The sequence below is a fragment of the Fundulus heteroclitus genome, chromosome 13 (genome assembly GCF_011125445.2).
Source record: "Fundulus heteroclitus isolate FHET01 chromosome 13, MU-UCD_Fhet_4.1, whole genome shotgun sequence".
NCBI classification, from domain to species: Eukaryota; Metazoa; Chordata; class Actinopteri; order Cyprinodontiformes; family Fundulidae; genus Fundulus; species Fundulus heteroclitus.
The window spans coordinates 27,287,503-27,308,496 of record NC_046373.1 but is presented as its reverse complement, the minus strand read 5'-3'; the positions used below and the strand labels follow the sequence as shown (position 1 = coordinate 27,308,496).

The following is a 20,994-nucleotide window of genomic DNA, read 5'->3' as shown; positions in this document are numbered from 1 at the left end:
CGCTGTTCCAATTTTGTTTGAGGGGTAAATCACACATTTTGCAGACTTTGTCTGGTAAGAGCCCCCCGTCTGTGGTCAGTGTCCACATTTGATGAAGCCCAGTGGACAGTAAAAGCTTACAGTCGTCTACACTAGTCGTTCCCATGTGGCACCTGGTTAGCCTCTCCGCAGCAGGAACAATGTTGTCAAGGATGCAGTAGGACAGTTTTAGATACGGGCTCGTGTCCGCTGCTATGAGCTAACCGGAGTCTGCCACCCAGAAGTACACGTTGCATTTCATCATTTTCTTCATGTCGTTCCGTTTGAAGCCCTGCTGTCTGCATTTCGCGCCTTCATTGGTCTGCGGTGGCGATAATTCCATGCCTGCAGTTACTGATAAAGCTCTAAGCCCCCCGGACAGACCACGCTCGCTGGTGCTGGAGGGGAGGGTAAATAGGCGGCCGTCGCTGAAGATTCCACTTGGTTTACACGTTGTCCTTGAATCCTCCTTCACTTGCAGGAAGTAGCATCACTAAGGAAATTTGGTTGTTGGTAGGATACCTGAGGCTACCTAACCATGTAGTATTTAACTTGTGAGGTTTGCGTTCCCTACACAGTATCTTTCTCGTAACATTACCTGGGGTGACGCAGCTCAATTGGGAAGAGTGAGAGTGTAGTCCAGTAATCAAAAATTGAGGGTTTGATACCAGCTTCCTCAAGGCACTTACCCCAATTTCCTGCGGATCTTTGGATCAGTGCATAAATATGTTTAATTGTGTGAGCGTTTTTTAGTGTGATTGGGTGAATGTGGCTTTGTGAAATGCTTTGAGGGATCGATATGATTTGATATGATTTGAAGATTGCTGATTTCAACTTTATCGCAGCATACAATTCTCCTTTGTGTTCATTTAGTATAAGTCCAGAGGAGGTTCCCTGCAGTCAAGCTTCTACCATCTTAAAACAACTTTAATCTCAAAAGAGCTTTGTGGTTTATGCGAGCACAGTTTGTTTTGTTTGTTTTTTTCCCTTTAAAGCATTGTTGCATTTTCATTGTGTAGTTATTAATATCGAAGCCAATGATTATGTCATGGAAGTAGGAAGTGGTCCCTCACCATTAATTGTCCTGTGTAAATTGACATACTGAAAAAAAAAAAAATTGACATACTGAGAACAGAACATGTAAAGCATTTCTGGGCAGTCACTAGCTATTTAAAAAAAGGAGGTGTAAAAATCAATAAAATTGCAGACCACAATTTTATATATATATATATATATATATATATATATATATATATATATATAAACTACTATGACAAGCTTAATACAGAAATTGTTTTGAGATGGAGCATAGGCTTCAGCCTTTAGAAGCGGCACATCTAGATTTAAACAAAATCAGTCAGCCAACACAGTTGCGACTGACAAATATTAACTTCTTAATATATTTAATGGAGCCACACATCAACAACCCTGAACTATCCCTTCTGTAAAGTTTAACACCAGCTGAGAGGGCTGATTTTGGTTAAGCTCATTCCAACAAATGATTTTTATTCTCAACTACATAAACACTTTCATCTTTAGTGTCTTTATACGCCACCTTAAGCTCGAAAGCTGTATATTATGTCTAAGTTTGTCATGTAATCTCGCTATATTTTCTTAAAGGTTTTTTTCAATTTTCACTGCTAAAGTAATATAAATACTTTTTGGAGCTGTCCCCAAGAATTGCTGCTTGAGTCTAAACTTATACTCTCTTGTCTAACCTTGACAACATTAAATTTACAACCGAAAACAGTTAAGCACAAACTGAAGCCAAGCCTCACAACTTAGTTAGGGGTATTTACACTTCCCCATCTGGAATGATGATGGTGTTTATTTTCCGATTAACATTGGCATTGTTTCAGTGTTCCCAGTGTGTGATTACAAAGCATTAGGTGCCAATATGCACTGCGTTGTTAAACAGGTTGGGCATCACAGTATGTTGTCTTTTTATTAATTAGCAAGTTAACAGTGTCTTGTCATTCAAATGCAACAGGTGCAGAAGAGTCGAAACTGAGCTGAGAGGGGAGGGGGAGTATGAGAAGGACCTATGACAGACTGCTGACTCTAAAACACTTACATTTTTTTACTAACTCTACTGCGGACGGATGTGTGCTCAGTTCCCTTTAGGACTTTCCTTTTTTTAACCTGAAGGAGGGCAATCTGATTTATACTGTGGGTCAGTAAAAACAGATCTGGTGACGATAGAACTGCCTGACTGTGGGGATTCAGAGTAACACGTGTTCAGCTGATGCGTGCATCTATAAATTGTTCCCTCGTGATGCACAAAGAACTCTAAAGTGGTATGGAAAACAAAGCAGGAGAGTCCCATGAAATGCGAGCGTGTTGCAGCAAGTGATTTTGAGTATCTTTGTGGGCTCAGCTTCTCTCCAGGTTTGTGCTTCTCCGGTTACGTCAGTCCTATTGGCTATGGTCTATATTTAGCAGGAGTTCTTAGCCAAACAGCGTGGGAGACGGTTCTGAGAGACGTGAGCCTGAAAAGAGGTCAACATGGTGACAAAGATGAGCTGTGAGCAGCAAAAGAAGAATTAAATGAGCAACAAGTGTACAGGAGGCTTGCGGTTATTGATCTGAGCAATCAGATAAATAATAATAATAATAATAATGATAATAATTGAATCAATCAGTTTTATAACAGATTTACATTCATTCTTAACAGTTATTTAATTAGATTTGCACTACAAATTATTAAAAGAAAGCAAATAAGACAACCAAACTGGAGCCAACACCCCCCCCCCCCCAAAAAAAAAAAAGAAAAAAAAAGAGAACAACATGCACGTATCATATAACAGTATGTAGCAGGCTACTGAAACATCCCAGTTCAAAATTAGCCTGGGACTTTTGTTGTATGTCATTTCACCTCTCTTATTTCCTGCTGGCATTTGTAATATAGGCTACTGCCGAGATAATTTGGTCGTTTATAACAAATGCCTCCGCAAGGTTATTAAAATCTGTTCCAATTTACCATATTATGATCAGCCAACAACTTTGGGAAGTTTTATGAGTTTTATGTGTCTTGATAAATAATGTGCTGGACATTTATGAATATTATTTCCCCCTGTCTCTCCACAGCTGGGTGTAAGATGGGTAAAAAAAAAAAAAAAAAAACACTCAATAACTTTAAGGGATTCGTCTTTGTCACTGTTGTCAAGCGACCCAAAAGAAAGATGGCGGATTCTTTTTTTATACTCAAGGCAATCTTTTATAAATTGTTATTGAATGATTATTAATTAGAAAGTTAACAGTGTCTTGTGATTGAAGAAACATATTTTATCTGACTGCATTAAACAAAATTTTTATTCACAGGGAGCAATATGGCCCAATTCTTTGGGATTTGAGTTGGACCCATTTATTAATTTATTTATAATTTATTGAGTGAAACACCTATTCTCAGTCTGATGCATGTATTTTTACAGTACAGAGTTGCAAAATGAACTCTTCTTTTCAGTATTCACTATTTCCTTCTGATAATGAGCTGTGTGAGAAGTCGTTCATGCAAAACCGACTGATGCTTTTGCATAAAGTCGACCATGTAAAAAATTCCAATGTCACCTATCACTAGCTAACATTTATCCAACTGTCATGTGAATTTTGAGTGAACTTTTAAAATGTTGCAAAAGAGGGAAAAAAAATAAAAATCTAAATTTGGTGTGTTTCCAATAACTGGTCTGGAGCGAATTTACCAGGTTGCAAAAAATGTTTTGTCCTTAGGAGTTGACGTTAGGCACAGCTGTAATAAACAGGAAGTATGTCCTTTCTTTAGAGTTTCTCTATAGTCTGTTGCTTTAACTTAGAGAAACTCTCCTTCCTGCAGCAGCTTAAGAACTACAACCTTCCTCCGGAGCTACTGATCACCTTCTAGACTGCCATCATTCTGTCCGGATCTGTGTTCAGTTCATCCAGCAACTTGACAGATACTGTAAAAAAAAAAAAAAAAAGAAAAAAAGAAAAAACAATTAGTGTTGCGGAGAGGAACCTCAGGACTGACCCCCAATCCATCCCCAACCTGTACAGGTGCAGGTCAGTAAAACAGCTAAAATACCAGATCCAACTCATCCTGGTCACAGGCTATGCAGACTTTTACCTTCAGGTTGACGCTTACAAAGGGCTGATGGCGAAAACGAGCCGAAACGGAGCCAGTTTCTTCCCCAAGGCGGTGACTCTGATGAACACTTTACAGTCAGGGTAGCCAGCTATTCTGCTAAGGGGGGAACATCTCCAGTACATACAGCCCCTGTTCTTAATTTATTTTTCCTGAGCAATGTCTTTTTAATGTCTTTTTCTGCAATAGGCTGTTGCATTGGTATTTATACACACCAGGACTTTTCCTGGTCATAAAATAGTTGTTGCATAGGATTGGGGGAGTTGAGCCCCGCTAATAGCTCTTGTTGTGTGGCGCAATGACCAGAAAAGGGGGTTCTGTTGGAAAAAAGCCAAGCCCAAAAGAGTGACGTCATGTTAAAAAACAAATCCAAGAAACCACAACTACCAACTGATGAAAGCTGCATGTGACTTTAGAGAAAAACAAGCCCAAAGTCGCTTATAATAAGCCAACTATGCAACGCTTAAGCTCACATGAACAGCCCTTATGGATTGTATGATGATGTTTTCATTCTGCTGAGAAAAAGCCAAATAAATGTAGCCTACCTGCACAGCTGCTGCAGTTGCTGATGTTAGGTCTGGAGATTCAAGTGTTGGCTACTTGACACCAAGGAAATGTAGAAATTCCAGGTCAGATTCCAAAGTAAAGTCCTCTCGGTTACAAGATCGTATCCAACACTGACATTTCTGGGCCAATCCTTTGGGGTTTTGGAAAATCAATGGAAAGAGCTCCAGTCACTCTGACAGATTCCAACGCAGCCGTGTTATGTTGTTGTCCTAACATGTCTGTTGAGGTGATGTTCACTATTTAACTCATACAAGTAAACTATTCAAGGGTTTGTGTGACCACAAGATGGCTAACGCACAAGCGCTCCGCTGTTCTAAATTTAGTGATTTGACGTCATTTCAGGAAATGCCCTATTGCCACTGCAATGGAACATTTTAAGAACATACTATGTCCAATTTTTAATGAGAGCACAGTTGTTTTATAAAATTTGATTTTTTATTCATTCTGCCAAAGAGTTTTGACTAGAGTAAACACACAGATGTAGTGATTTTTTTTTTTCTACATAAAATGCACAGGCAACAAAAGCCCAAAAGAGGAGTCTGAGGTACACTTTGCAGCTGTTACCTCAGTCATTAATATTATGAGGTGTAAACTAGGATTGTCCATAAAAGCAGCAACAGAGAAGCCAGGGACTGTAAGAAGAGAACGTGTCGAGAGTGCAGAATAGGAGAGAAATGGAACTTAAAAGAGAGGATGGCATTAATTATTCATGTCATGTTTAATAATAAAATGAACTCATTTATACTCAATTGATTCAGATCACAAAAGGTGCAGAATTTTTGCACTCTCCATACAGGCACTGAGAAGGATGTGCTCTAACGACAAAATCATCAGAAAACAAAGAAGCATAGTTAAAAAACATGGCAACATATCACAATTTCCACATAATCAGCATTTAACAATATTTTGATTCATCTCCTTGTGACAATGTTTTTGTATATGTCCCACGTCTCATTTAAAAATGGGTGTTCTTATTGTGATGGTTACCATACAGTGCAGGGTTTGGCGGATTGAAAAGCAAAAGAAATGAACATTAAGCATCAGTATAACTGTACAAAATACCTTTAAATAAATTAAGCTGTTTACTACTTACTGGCTTCAATGATATATTTTGTTTATGAAGCAAAATAAGAAAACTGTCAGACTGTGAATATTGCAGGACTACTTGGAGGTTGGCTGGTAGGAGACTGAATATCCATAGCAAGTGTGTAGTAGGCGTGTACATATATAGTTGTGCATTATAGTGGTGCATTTCTACGTTTTGATACCAGAATTATGTTTGATTTGATACAACAGCTAGAAGCAAACAAATTCCACATTTTCTTTTTCTGTTTTTTAATACTGACAGAGTAGGCGCAGGTCCCATGTACAGCAAGGTGAGAATGGTCTATCAGAAACATAACTAAAAAGAACAATAACTAAGAGTGTACACATCTAGTCCATACCTTGATACTTCATGTCTTAATATTACAATAGAGAAAAATAGTTTTAATTAGATTGGCTTGGACCTCGTGCAAATTAAAAGGCAGTGCTGAACCCGGAGTAGTATCTAATAAGGTTTATGAGACACAACCAGGGATTGAAATGTGACTCGTTTGGCTTACCATACAATCACTACTTACCCTTTTTGATGCTTACCCAAGTATCAAATACCTTTTAACTCAGTTTTGCATTAACTTGATGGGGAGGGCTTTAGACACTGCTGGATTGTCATTATCGCTTGTGGCTCATAACACAAAGCAATAAAAACCTATTGTTTGGATCCTCTTTTGAACGTCAGTAGCATTTTCTTTGCCTGATCAAATTCCCTGTACTGGGAATTTTGTACCGTACTAACATATGTAACATTAGTTATCCTGTACAGAACAGTGAAAAAGCAAACAACACGGTAAAAAGCAAATCAAAAGACTGCAAACTAAGCAAGTATTCATGAGCCTGAAAATGCAAGCCATATAGCTATAACATAGGTATAATAAGCCAAAACAATAAAACTCTTTTCATATTATTTGTGTAAATTATGTTTGTTTGTTTTTTCAGGCTGTGATCAATGCCTTGTGCTCATCACATTCGTAGCTTGATTTGTTTGAGCATGCAGGCAGAGTCGTTCTTTTTCATACAATTACTTTTTTTAGTAAGACATGTTGGTAAAGGAACAACACAAAATTGAAGGTTGCATGACAAGTGGATGATCAATGTTAAATTTATCAGTCAGTTGTTTTTACTGTTGCTGTTGACCTATGCTCCGATATTCATCAACGACGCATAAAGTATACACAAACAAAAGGTAACACAGCAAAAATGAAGAAGTACACAGAAAACAGCTTTTCTTTCTCTCATCAGCTGGAAAGAATGAAAAAGGGTTTTCTAACTGAGGTTCTCAGTTCGGAGGTCAATATACTGTTTGTTCCAGGAGGGAAGTTTTTGTGTATCTAGTGATCATACATACAGATTATTTCATATGACAGGATGAGGCAAGAGTGAAGACCAGACAAAGGAAATAACAGAATTCAAGTTCAAATGAATGCGCTAAAGCCGACATGGATGCCCAAGCCAAATATTTTTACTGAACGCATATTTAACAATTTAGCTGTATGCATTTAAAGAAAACAATTAGTTGTAGCTGAACAACAATGTTTTATGAAAACTGGGAGCAAAACTTTCAAAACAGGATTGTGTGAATTGAAGTTTGCCGTTTTAGTTTTATATATAATAAGACTGAATCATAAAGTCTTAGAGATTGCCAAAGTTCCAGAAACCATTTATTGTTAAGTAATGGAACATAATAACAGTGCATTGCCTCCAAACCTTGCAGGTTTATAAGTAAGACAATATAGACATGTTTCCCACACAAATCCAGTCATAAAGATCACCATATTCTGTACAAAACAAAGAATGCATTTCAAATTAATATTTACTATTTGTCCTATTAGCAAATTATTTATTTGCCTGTAAAATAGTGTTATTTCTAATTATGTAGTTTTATACATAAATATAGAGCTGACATGAAATTTTCTATTAATCAAAATCTTGAATTATGTTTAGATTTTTTTTAACTGGGCAGTTGTTCATTTCCTTTTAAATAGCTGTAGGATAAAAAATTGCTAAATATGAAAAAATTGGAATCTACAATAAATGATTAATTCAAAACACAAAGCTTTTCAAAGCCATACTAAAACCAATCAAAAGCATCCTTTTTGATCACATAGTAAGCATCCAGTTCATCTGTTGTGGCAGCAGGTGAGAAGGACTAAACTTAGATGGCGAAGGGGAGTGGTTACCTATTGTGGTCACCACAAGGAAGCAAGTTTCAATGTGATCTGCTGGCTTTGGTCAAATCTAGGTTTGACGAGGGACTTTTGATAGATTGCAGATGTGGATTCTAAGACATTTCCATCTGATCTGAACAACATTTGCTGGAGAAACATCAATGATCTGAGCATGAAAACGATGAAGATTAAACAGAGGATTACAGATGCCAACATAGGTGATGAGGCTGAAGGAAACAGTGGCATGGACAACGACTGGCTTCAGAACTCAACCTGGTAAAAAACTGTTTATTTTCTTATTGGAAGTTTTTCATCTAATTGCTTTCTCTGCATGTTTGCATTGCCATATATTGCATATATTTCCCTATCCAGTTATATGACATGCTAATACAGCAGTCTCATAAATACAAAGCAAATAATACATAGTAAGCACCAAAGTGGAGGACCTAATTTTGTGATCTGTGCCTAAATAAATTGGTTGCTATGTTTTAAATGCTGCTTTGTTCATTGACCACAACATATCTTGTTTTTTTATGCGGCAAATAATAATGTCCCCTTTGATCATGTTTGATGCTAAGGCATGGCGAGGCTAATTGGTTTGACTGGAGCCGTCGTTTCTCCGCTGGCAGCGGTGGCAGATGATGCTGCGGTTTTGCTTGCCATTTCAATCCACTCCGATTCTCTTCACATATTACTTCCCCATGTATTTTTTTATTTATTTTTTTCTGCCACCTTCTCTGGAAAACAATGCAAAGTCCTAAATGGTTTTGTTGCAGCCGTGCAGAACTCAAATAGAGAATAATAAGGATACAGAAAGTTGTGCTTTGCGTAGTGACACAGTTTTTCTGTACACTATGACCATTTGTAACGTCTCAAAATTTCCTCCACAGAATCTGGATTTTCTGTCTTTAGGTAGGTTTATGAATGTATATTTCAAGCAGTTAAATAATGATTACCTTTGAAATATTATAATGGTATTTTACTTACAAGAGCGGCAACAATATTTACCTTGAATTTGACTGATCTGAAACCAAAGTCTAAGTCAAAGACCCATAAGTATATTTGATGAACTAAACACCAAACATCTTAGTAAATCCACTGATTTAGATTCCTAAATGGTGAATAGATAGGTGATCTTTTTGCTTGGCTATGTCAGGGAAACATCCTCACCTCTCCGCCCCCTCCTTCTTGTCGCTCGGGGCAGATAAAGTGCACAAATTATCACCTCAAAGCCATTAACTGTTGTCTTCCTTGTGAGGGAGACACTTCTGCCAAGGGCTACAGGGCAGCGCCAGCAGCAGGAAGAGGATTCCGCCCACAATGAGAACCGCGCCGGCACAACCGATGCACGACACGGACCAGGAGAGCTCATGGTGGAGCGGGACCGTGTGGTCGCTGGCCAAGAAGGACAGGACAGACTGGTGGAAAACCATGAGAGACAGGAGCACAAGTACGCCTGTGGGAGAGGAGTAGAGGGCAGCAGCAGAATTAATAAATACACTGTTTCATGCAAATAACGCTCAGTTTAATAATTCATGTCAGCCCCACCAGTCTGCGGCGACCTTCACTGACCTGACAGAATAAAGCATATCGACGCTGGCTTCAGGAAGAACAGGATCTCTTTACTGAGAGACATGGTGATGCAGATGGCCCCCATCACCATCAGGAAAAGGCTGAACATGGCTAACATTGCTGCAGCCACGTTTAAATCTGGTCAGATAAAAAAACCACGGCTTCATTAAAGCACAACAAATCACCTACTCCAACTATATTTATCCAAGTTACAACAGGGAGGGCCTACAGAGTGAGAGCAACGTGGCACCAACGTGATTTATACGTGCATCTGTCTTTCTTTATTCAGCCTATGACACTGTGTAATCTTAATACATTATGAGGCTGTCAGAGAAAATGAGAGGTTAGCAGCAGCACAGAGACACTCAAACAGTGTGGGTGGAATACGTATCAACCACTCTGAGTGCAGACAACGGCCAACCTGAAAGAGTGAGGCGAAGAGGTGAAGGAAAGGATGGAGGTGACAGAAAGAAGAACACGAGCAGCATAGGAGAAGGTCCAGAAAGGTAAAATAGGAAGGTGTTTGGAGGCATGTGGTAAAAATGACAAAAAAAGGAGGAAGTGGGTAGATGAGGTGGGACCATGTGTGACTCACTCTTCTCTGTTGTCTTCTGAAACAAGACAGTATTTTCCCCCGTGGTGAAAAATTTGAAGTAGGTGCAGTTGGATTCTGCAGGAGGAAGAAGAGCGGCTGTAATTGACACGGACACAAACACCGGCAGGTCAACGTGCGCTGGCTGCAGGCTTTCCTGATGCACATCTTATTGAAATTCAAGGAGCCACAGCTCACTTCGTCTCCCGCATCCCACCGCGGTACAATTTAATTTTAATTGTTCTCTAATCACCATAATCAGCCGTGAGCGTCAATGACGGGCTCAAGGTGACAACCCAAAGCTTCCTGTACGATTTGTATTCTGCTGTTCGGATGGGGTGTTACAGAGTTTGGCAGTCAAATTGATTCTGACACCTCTATCTGTTCCCTTGCACATTTGCAAACGCAACCGAGCAAACACGCACACACATCACTCTTAATTAGTCTGATGAAAGCCTCGTCCTCAGAGTGTTCTGCTGTGCTTTTTTTTCCCGCATCTCAGCAGTCGTCAAGTGTTTTCCGAGAGTCTGCTCCCCAGTTTGGAAAATCCTAATCCAGCCATCAAATAAGATTAAACTGCAACTGGCATGGAAGACGACAACTACACCTTTTAATGGATGGTCCTATCTGTGGGGTTAGACGAGCAATAATTTACAGATCCCCTTTTTACAAGAAAAAAAACTAGCTAGTTAGTTTTCTTCATTAATGTGCAGAATAAAATAAAAAAATGATTGTAAAATTATGCTTGCTTTTTTAATTTAGGAAGAAAAATAATCTTTTTATTCACCGGTGCTTTAAATTGACACATGCAATGCATTCGGAGATCATTTAAGAAGAAGCAAATGACTAAATACATTAATATAGAGGCACGCTTATCGGATTAAAAGCACCTCCTAAAAATAATACTCTTCATTTAGCCCTTATTTCTGCTTGAAAACATATTTGTATTGGTCTGCTTGTAATATTTTAATCCTAAATGTCATGTTTGCTTTAGCTTTAAGCAGAAAATTATCAAAATTATTAAAAAGAAAGTGCCGAAAACATATGGCTGCAGTTGCTGAGTGCAGTTGCTGAAATAAATGAACTTCTCAATAATATTTGAATGCATTGAATCGGCCCGGACATCACTGATGAGCTTCCTGTGTGACAACAGAAACTTGTAAAGCAATTCTGATCAGAGGAATTAGATAACGAAAAAGTAAAAAAAAAAAGCGAAAAGTTCACGTTTTAGAACACGTTATTGTTATAGGAGGCTTACATCCTATAGTTGTGTTTTCAACAGAGAGAACATTGGTGGTTTCCTGCCCTCTACCTCCCTTTCTTCTGCAAATAACCTCCCACTTAATGATAAATACCTGCCCAATGTGAACATGGTGACAGTTTGAAGGTTTAAAAAGGAAATTGGAGTTTTATTTTAAGCTGGTAGAGGCTTTGGTTCCAACTAATCTAGAAATATACTTAATGAAGACGCCAAGAGAAGATATTATCTAACTTTAACCCTTTAACCAATCCTCTCTTCAGAAATTCATAAACTATATTCCTGATATATTTTTTAACATTGATTCATTTGGTGTAATCAAACTATGATTTTAATAAATACTAAATAGATACAGGCTTGAAGATAAAGGTTATAAATACTGCAGTAACTTTAGAGAAATCAATATGCCCATTCTAAACTACAGGAATAAATAAGGCCAGTTACCAATATGGAGACGGCAAGGACTAATGTTTCAAAACCTTGCAAAATTTCAACATACTGTACTTTATAGGTTAGAGTTTTTTAATGAGATGCCAGAGCATGTTTTCTCTAGCTGTATAAAGTATAGAGTAAGGCAGTGCTCAGCGCAAATCTGCAAAAATGTATGCAACTCGAACATGACTATTCAGACACACTAGTCTCTAGTGTCAGAGAATCTCAAGTATCAGAGTAGCTGATCTGAAAAAAAAATTGGATAATTTCAGCCTGACATGGTTGCAGTGACTCAGCCAGTTACTCAGCCAAAGTATTCAGACAAATCGCTGTCACACCATGAGCCAGACATCATTTGTCTGACCAGCAACTCAGGTAGACCACTCAGTCAAGCTCACTCACTCCCTCAAACTGAGCCGTCCAACAGGTTTCGCAGTCAGCTAGTTGGCCTGTCAATCATCTACCTGAACCTCGCTTTCGCTGACAGAGCAGGCAGCATTTAAAAGAAAAAAAATCCCCAAGAACCAATCTAAGGAGTCAGCTGTCTTTTAGTCACCTCCAGGAAGCTCCGCGGGTCCACAGCTCTCACGTTCTGGGTCGATATCAGCCACCCACAGGGTCTTGGTGCAGCCCTTCCACAGACCGTAGTGAGCTGTCAGACAAGTCTGTAAAATAAAGCACAAAGAACACAAGATGTGCAGCAGCATTGTTTGGTCATAGCATAGTATTTTTACAATAAGATATCTGCTTTATGAACAATAAACCCAATGTTATGGAAGTACTGTTTGATGTCTGATGTTTTACCAGATTGTTATAAAAATTCTTTGAGGGTGCAAGCTCCACCCAGAATTCTGTCCCAACTCCAAGGACTGTCAGGACGACACCCACTATGGCCACAAAAAAGGCCAGCTTGATCTGATGAGAAAAAACACAATAATTCAATTAGGTATTAATCAATGGGTTCAAATCCTTGTATATACTGTATATATATATATATATATATATATATATATATATATATATATATATATATATATATATATATATATATATATATATTTCTTGCAGGCATACTTCAAGTGCTGGTTTGGTTACTTTGTTTTGTATTAATGAGTCACTTCACAATCTCATATGCATCTTGACTAGCATTAAAATGGTAACTTTAAACTGAATAGGGCCCATTTTACTGTCAAAGGGAGAAACAGACGATGCATTAGTCATTTAGCTGTCCTTTCGGTGATCCATATGCATTGTCATGTCTTAACTGTCCATAATTATTTCACTGTTCACCCACCAGTCACTAATCCCAAATGCATTGCAAATAAATGACCAATTGTGCTTCCTGCTACCCATCAGATTAAGGATAAATCTGTTTTCAATTTTATTTATTCAGACTATTGAATTATGCTTGGCAAATACAATTTTACAATTTAGCTATGCAGGGTCCTAAATCTGTTTTCCTGTGATAAAAAAAGCTACAGGAAGCTATTAAAAATTGTTTTACCAGGTGGTACGCCAAGATAGTTGATATATATATATATATATATATATATATATATATATATATATATATATATATATATATATATATATATATATATATATATATATATATATATATATATACATATATATAGTATGTGTGTGTGTCTGTGTGTGTGTTAGTTTTTAAGTTTGCCAATACTCTGATATGCATGTGTAAAGCTGAAATACCATAAACATAGCTGTTTTCTGTTTCTATCCAGAGAACAAAGAGCACAAACATTTTCCATTGCCATTACACACTTGCAAACAGCACTAGAAAAAGGTGTCCTGTCCATCACTCCTACACATATTACAACACATAATCACTTGCGCGCTTACTTGTGATGCTTATCATTTATAGTATGCAAATTAAATATCCAAAAAAACAAAGATCCCATTGCTTTCTGCTGATGAGAAAATGCAGTTAAAAATTGCTAGGGTTAACGTCCTTATGAAGGATAAATTTCTTGATTCACATCTCTTCAGGCATTCTTTTGATAGAACCTCAACTACTTCATCAATTAATTTATGTCCAGAGCTTATTTAATTTCAAAGGATTTTGCATTTTGCTTTGCATGCGTTGAACTATATAAATAATTGTCTTTAAATTATAGAAAACAACACTGTATTATGGTTTCTGCCTGCAATCTTTTTCACTTGCAGTTTTTAATGACATCACAATTTTTTTGTTGTCTATTTTCCTTACCCACTTCATCCTTTTCATAGATTTGTCTAAGGCTCCCTATCGCCAACAGGCACGGTTTCCCCTTGGATGGATCCCCAACCATCACAGAAGTCACACCAAGGAATAAATATAAATGCACACTCAAACCCAAGTGCCACAATCTCTGACTAGTCTAACAGACATGTTGCCCAATGACAAACTATTTGACATGAAATCATAAATCTTTAAAAAGAAAAACATGTCTTCCAAGTAACACCCTTTTCCTATTCCGTAACAACATAGTGTCTGTATTGTTCATCTTTTATAGTTTGAAGTCGAAAGTGTTGACTGATGTTTCAACTCAATTTATCCATAAAAGTCACTTAGGGTTAACACAGCTGAAGACCCTTTCAAAATCTCTATCTGGACCCTGCAATAAATCACCAAAAGACATGCTAACAATATGAGATAGTACAGGTACAACAAATACAATACAATACAAAGCTGGTGTTTGAAACAACATGGTTGTTTCGGAGAACTAATAAATCCGGCCAGATTCCTAGAAAGAAGAGCTGCACCATCCAAAGTGGAGGTTTTTCCTTCCCGTCAAAGGGGAGTTTTCCTCTCCACTGTTGCTTCATGCTTTCCTAGTATGAGGGATTGCTGCAAAGCCATGGACAATGCAGACAACTGTTCACTGTGGCTCTACGCTTCATCAGGAGGAGTGAATGCTGCTTGTCAAGACTTGATGCCATCTGCTGGGTTTCCTTACATATGAAATTGTTTGACAAATCTGTATAATCTGATTGAATTTTGACTTTGGAAAGTGCCTTGAGATGACATGTTTCATAAATTTGCGCTGTACATAAATACATTTTTATTGCATTTTAATTTACACGTTCAAACTGCTGGGAAAAATACATGAACACAGTGCTACGCCGCTCACCTTTCCCTCTTGGGCTTCACTCATGCCACGTCCAGTTGATGTCGTCCTTCGCCTCTTGCTCCCGGCAAAGGTGCTGCGTCCGCCCATTAAGGTGGCCAGCCCCCCCGCTGCTTGTGGTGGTCCTCCAGGTGCGACCATTCCAGGCGCTCCCGCTGCTCCTGGGACCACAGTGCGGCCCTCCTCGTCCGTCACGAAAAAGGTTGACCACATTTTGTTTGAAACAGAGAGCAACGCCGGCTGAAAAATCTGGTACCGTGTGACGGTTGAATGTTTTGCAGGGCTCAAAACAGAAGAAAGGTAATTGTCTATCTATGATGGTCAAGAAAATTAAATTGGATGGGTTGGTGGCTAGAAAAAACCTCTCTACAGGTGTATCTCACACATGGAAAGGGCCAAAATTTGCAAAATATAAAAATTTTAAACAGTCGATTTAAAAAAAAAAGAAAAACAGCTGAAACAGAAAAAAAATTGATATATCTTCAGCAGCCACTGATCAAGGCACAAACAGTTCCTTGGAAAGCTTGTTGATATGGAATTGAGTCTTTGAAAAGAATAGATTCATGACTGGAAAGCACTTCATGGTTAAAAAAAAGAAAAAAATGGGACAACAAATGAGTTTTTAGGAGTGTCTCTGGAACATGAGTGCAGGTGGCAACTGGAGCTGGGAGTGTGGAAGGAAAAAGGAAAAGTCAGACAAGATTTAAAGGTGAAGACCAAACAGTTAAGATAAATTAGAAACACAAATATTGACCATGTTTGTTCTAGCTTAGCTTCGGATCATTTAATGACAAAGAATGCAATGTAGCATAGCCCAACAGTCTGTGCTAACAAGTAAGATAAATTGAAGGTGACAGTTAAACTAATACCAGAGCGTCTGTGACAAGAAGTCTGTAACGTAAAAAATAACCCATTGCTTGTTAATAGTGTAGACGCATTATAATAAAATGCAAAAATAATTTTAAATACTTTAAGCTGACGTAAAACATCATGTATTATCTATTCACATTGTGTTTTTTTTAGTTAACAACAATTCCAGCATTTTGTTTCTTTCTATATATGTTTTGATAGTTTTTATTTCAATTTTAGTTATAAACACCATTATCACTAATAATATATAAATCCTGTTTGCATCACTGTTACAGTATGTATATTGAAAATGGTTGGTGAAATCATTTTCTTTTACTTGCTTTTACCCTGTTCTGTTGATTTATTATTTTATTTTACAGTTTTTACTTGCTATTACCCTGTTTTTTATTTTCCCGTGTTTTAATCATGTAAAGCACTTTGCGTTGTCCTTGTACTGAAATGTGCTATACAAATAAATTTGCCTTGCCTTGCCTGTAAAAAAAAAACTGTTAAAAGGCTCAAGTTGTAACCTGCTATATTATATTCTGAAACCCTTTATGGAACAAAAACACTCATCGTTGCCACTTATGCATTCTGAGAATCTCAGAGTGTCTCTGCTGCACAAATACACTGCGTCCTGAACCCTTGGTGCCTCCTCTGTAAATGAAGCAGCTGTGCTGCTGCATTCCGCACGGATGCAGTGACAACAGACGTGACATGCAATCCTTTTTGTTGTTAGCAAAAACAAAACACATCCCCTGGGGAGAGCGCATACTTCTACTGACACAGGAGCATCTGTCTTGTTAACAAGATAAACAGCTACAAGTTTTCAGAACTCCTCTGGAAGGTTAACATAAGGTTAACACAATATGTTAAATTTCTTAAAGAATTTCACAAACGAACGTTTATCTTTTTTGTCACTTGTCTCTTATGCTTTGTAAGAGTAACCATACACTTTCTTTTACACATTCTGTCCCCTCACAGCCACATGCTTTCGTTTATTCTGAATTTATGTGAAACACCAGCACAAAGTAGCAGAAAGGGAAAGAGGCTAAAATTATACACAAGTCCTCCAGTGTCAGGCTTGTCGGGTGTGCTGCAGGACCGAAGCGCCGAAAAGAGCTAGGAAACCGCACATTGTAATGAGAATGATTTATTAACTGATGAAGCGGAAAGCCTACAAGCAGGCAGGTGAAAACTGGATGCAGGAACAAAACAGGAATGAGACCAGAACCGGGGTAGCACGGCAGTGGACCTAACAATGAGTGTGACAGAACCGGCTGAACTTATAGTAGAGGAGACGGACAGAACAGCAGGTGGAGCAAACTAACCCAGGTGGGACGAGTAAAGAAAAAGCGGCTGAAGAGGACAATGAACTGACAGGGCAGGAGGATAACAGAATCTAACAGGGAGCATGAAGAATTGCCAGACACGGAGGAATAGCCTAACTGACTAAGGAAGGGCAGGCAGAAAATAGAGATCTAACAGAACTACTGAAATCTAACAGATACAAAAATACACTACTAACATACATACTAAACAGGACACCAAACTAATGACGGAAACACGGGTCTAATGATAAACTGTACTAAAAGTGCACAACATAAACAGACTGCAGGATCCCCAGGAAGCTGCTAACATAGCTCCCAACCGTCAGGGTGTGAATGTGTGCGTGAATGACTGACTGTAGTGTAAAGCGCTTTGGTGTTGCTGGACTTGATAAAGTGCTACACAAGTACAAGCCATTTACCATTTATCACAAGAAGCAATCAAACACCTGGGTATCCTGATATCCAGACTTGCCTTTTTTTCCTTGGCTGCTTGTTTGATAAATGCTCTCCTACTCTGGCTTAGATGGATATGCAGTTCTGCCATACGTTACTTTTTTGATCTAATAGAGTTCTGCAAATTGACCTGATAACCTGAGAATACCCTCCTAATTTCTCCACAACTGCATTCATTGGTCTTTGTGATGTTTGTTCACCAAAAAAATACTCTGATACCTTCACAGAGCAGCTGTATTTATACTGAGACTAAACTGTTTCATATTTACCAATTATTGTACTTCATACGGCTAAGTTTATTGTAGATGCATCAGGATATATGAAAAGTTCACAGTACACCATACAGCTTGGAGTACTGTCTCCATTGTTAGTATCACCATGATCAGCAAAATAAAACCGATTTATTCCAAAATGGCACGGAATCCAGGCCCAAAAGCATCACAGTACAAAATTTTGACAGAACAAAAAAACATTTCTACACCACACACAGCATCTAGAATTCAGCTCTTGCTCCTGGTAGCCCTGAAAATACTTCTAGGTGAATTGTTGCACAACACTGATGGTGAATGTGTAGAAAGGGTTTCTGGAAGGGATTTCCATCATGATATAAAAATGCAACTAAAGGAATGTTGTGCATAATCTAAGAGATTTCAAAGTTTCCTGTGATTTTTTTGTGTTGTTTTTTTTTTTTGTGTGTGTTATAGCAACTATGCAAATGTGAGACTTTCAGGCAAACATAGAAGCAGATCATGCTACCAAGACAGGTAAAGACAATCAATCTATCTCTCTCTTTAAATCATTTTACAGGACATCGCCACAGTGACGTTCTCCATTTTCACAATAGTTCATGTATCATTTATCCTAGTGCTTACTTTCTAAAATAGCTCTAGAAATGCACCAGACCTACATTTGCCATAATGACGCCGATAAAACCACATCCCTCGGGTTGACAAATGCACGACGGTAATCAGCAACAACAGCAAAAAGTATTCACACTTGTCGTTACAGCTTAGTATAGACTGATGCAGGTGCTTTAGAGCATTAGAGGGTGTTGAAAAGGGTCTGTACCAGCTAAGAATGATGAATAAAATACTCTCTCCATTGTCCTCAAAACTGCCAGCGGTGCTCCTTTAAAAGACATCCAGATGGACATATAGGAAAGCCAAAAAAAAAAAACATAAAGAAGTTCTTTGTAGCTTTAAATACAACATCAGAAAAAATAGCTTAATAGATCCATCTAAAGGTCTCATAAGGACTTCATAAGCTCTGAGATGCTTTTGAATCACATTTAATAAATCTATTAAGACTCTTTGCAGGCAACATTTGAAAACGATGATCAGCAGCTCTTTTCCTCCAAGCCCTGCCCTCCCATACACACAGGACACATTAGAGCGGCTAAAAAAAACCAACACCATGCCATGGTTAGACCCATTACTTTTATTTTGTCACACTTTAACACGTGCCGCAAGCGTGCTTCGCAATATTCGCCGTCACTTCACAAATACCACAACAATGACATTAACGAGGTTGCTGACCTGTTTGCTGACCTGCTTTTTGTGTGTGTGGTTCTGCTCGGAGTGACACAGGGCGAGGTGAGGCGAGGAGAGGAGAGGGAGTGCGAGCCCAGGAGGAGGCAAATGGGTGACAGAGGGTGGGAAAGGGGTGGAGGTCAAAGGAGCTTGCTGTTACGTCTGAGGCGGGATAGGTTGGGGGAGCTGGAGGCGTTGTAAAATAATACAAGTTAAATGCCACTTTGTGTAGGCATACACTGAAAAAAAGCATGACGCGTGGCTGACTTTTAGGTCATCTCAGGGTATTTGCATGTAGAGTTGCACACAGAATATATATAATATACATAATATATATCTAAATATATTTGTATGTTGTTTCTTTTATTGTGAAAGCGCATGCACATTCCTGCACAGACTGGTGTGTTTCTGTTTTCCAGAGCCAAATGCCTAAAAGGTGTGTGTGTGTGTGTGTGTGTGTGTGTGTGTGTGTGTGTGTGTGTGTGTGTGTGTGTGTGTGTGTGTGTGTGTGTGTGTGTGTGTGTGTGTGGTACGCAGTCACACAGAAGCCTCTGTAAATCAATCTGTTTGTTTATCCTCACTATAACAGTTGTGCAGAATGAGTTTCCCATTTTTTTTTCCTTTTTTAATACACTTGCGTGAACTTGTATCAGATTGCACCCACTCAAACCTCGTCTCCGTAACTGTGTGGACATACGTGCATGTGACTCCTCCCTAGCTATTTTTGCCCCCCACCTGTTAATGACTATAAAGCCGACTGAGGGGAAAAGGCCTATGGGGGGAGGGGGGGGTGCAGGGGGGTGCAGGGGGTGTGCAGGGTGTAAGCTCAACCCTGGCTGAGGGTCTCATGTCTGCAGCTCCCACTACGATCCTGCAGATTGAAGAGGCAATAGTAGAGTCAACACCTCGAAGACAAGTGTCACAGCCGGTGGGATGTTTGTGGGTTCTCATGGTCCAATGTCAGAGCGCGGAGATCCATTTCACCAGACAGTGAAAACCTGATACTCCTCCGCCTGCTGACACAGGCACAAGCGCTCCATCCAGTTTGCTACAGGATGGGGGGGGATTGAGATGTGTAAATGCAGATCCCTAGAGTATACATCGCCTGAATTATGGGATTCAGGGTTGTCTTATAATGAATTTAGGTCCATATCCAGTAACGGATCGTATCCATATCCTGTATGCCAAGTGCAAATGACAAGACAAGATATGAACCCACTGTATCAGGTAAATCCTGAAAACATCACATATCTGTAGACGTAACGTAACGCTTGTGGCTCCGCCTCAAAAGAAACATGAAATCTTAGTGCAGACTTTAAACCAGAGTTATTAACATGTATGTTTCCTGGAGCCAGACTGGCTGCTGAGAACGAGCATGCTGACATACTCCAACAAAACAATCAACGGAAGAAAAAAACAGCAAAAATGTATGCATGTAATATTTTTGGCTGAAATAGAATGGAAATGAATATGACAGAATAGAAAAACCAATAGTGCCATTTTATGTTATATATTTGAACTATAGGCCTAGTAAAAACTCAAACACTTAGCCCAAAACTACTGTTATCTGATCATTTACAGAAAAAAACCTTCATTATATCTCTTTGCTCTTTGGTCTAATTATTTATTAAGGCTTTCGTCTGTTCAGGGTGCCCCTGAGTGTCTTGTCTTCCTGTTGCCTGCGAAGTAGAGAAAATACTGCAGTCAGATATGCCTGGCATTGTGATTAGGTGGTGCAAGTGCACGCAAGAAGGTCAGCACACAAAGATGGAGGACTCAATGTGAGGGGTAGAAAATAGGGATAAAAAAAGAAAAAAAAGTGAGAAAAGAGGAGCGCTTTAAAAACGGAGGACAGGGAGACTAGTCATGCAGAAAGAGT

General features: G+C 38.8%; 1 protein-coding gene across 2 annotated transcripts; it reads right to left on the bottom strand.

Moving 5' to 3' along the window:
* Positions 1-5,401: 5,401 nt before the first annotated feature.
* LOC105934091 (voltage-dependent calcium channel gamma-6 subunit-like) lies at positions 5,402-19,235 on the bottom strand. Of its 2 annotated transcripts, none has more exons than XM_021322247.2 (7): positions 19,134-19,235; positions 14,957-15,617; positions 12,627-12,737; positions 12,379-12,487; positions 10,136-10,210; positions 9,541-9,678; positions 5,402-9,424 (listed from the first exon to the last, which is right to left on the bottom strand). In XM_021322247.2, exons 2-7 carry the CDS (start codon positions 15,164-15,166, stop codon positions 9,204-9,206), a joined length of 864 nt encoding a protein of 287 aa, XP_021177922.1. In that variant the 5' UTR covers positions 15,167-15,617; positions 19,134-19,235; the 3' UTR covers positions 5,402-9,203. The 2 variants fall into 2 exon arrangements, with proteins under 2 accessions (XP_021177922.1, XP_012729382.1); XM_012873928.3 differs by having other exon boundaries at positions 19,122-19,228.
* Positions 19,236-20,994: the final 1,759 nt, after the last annotated feature.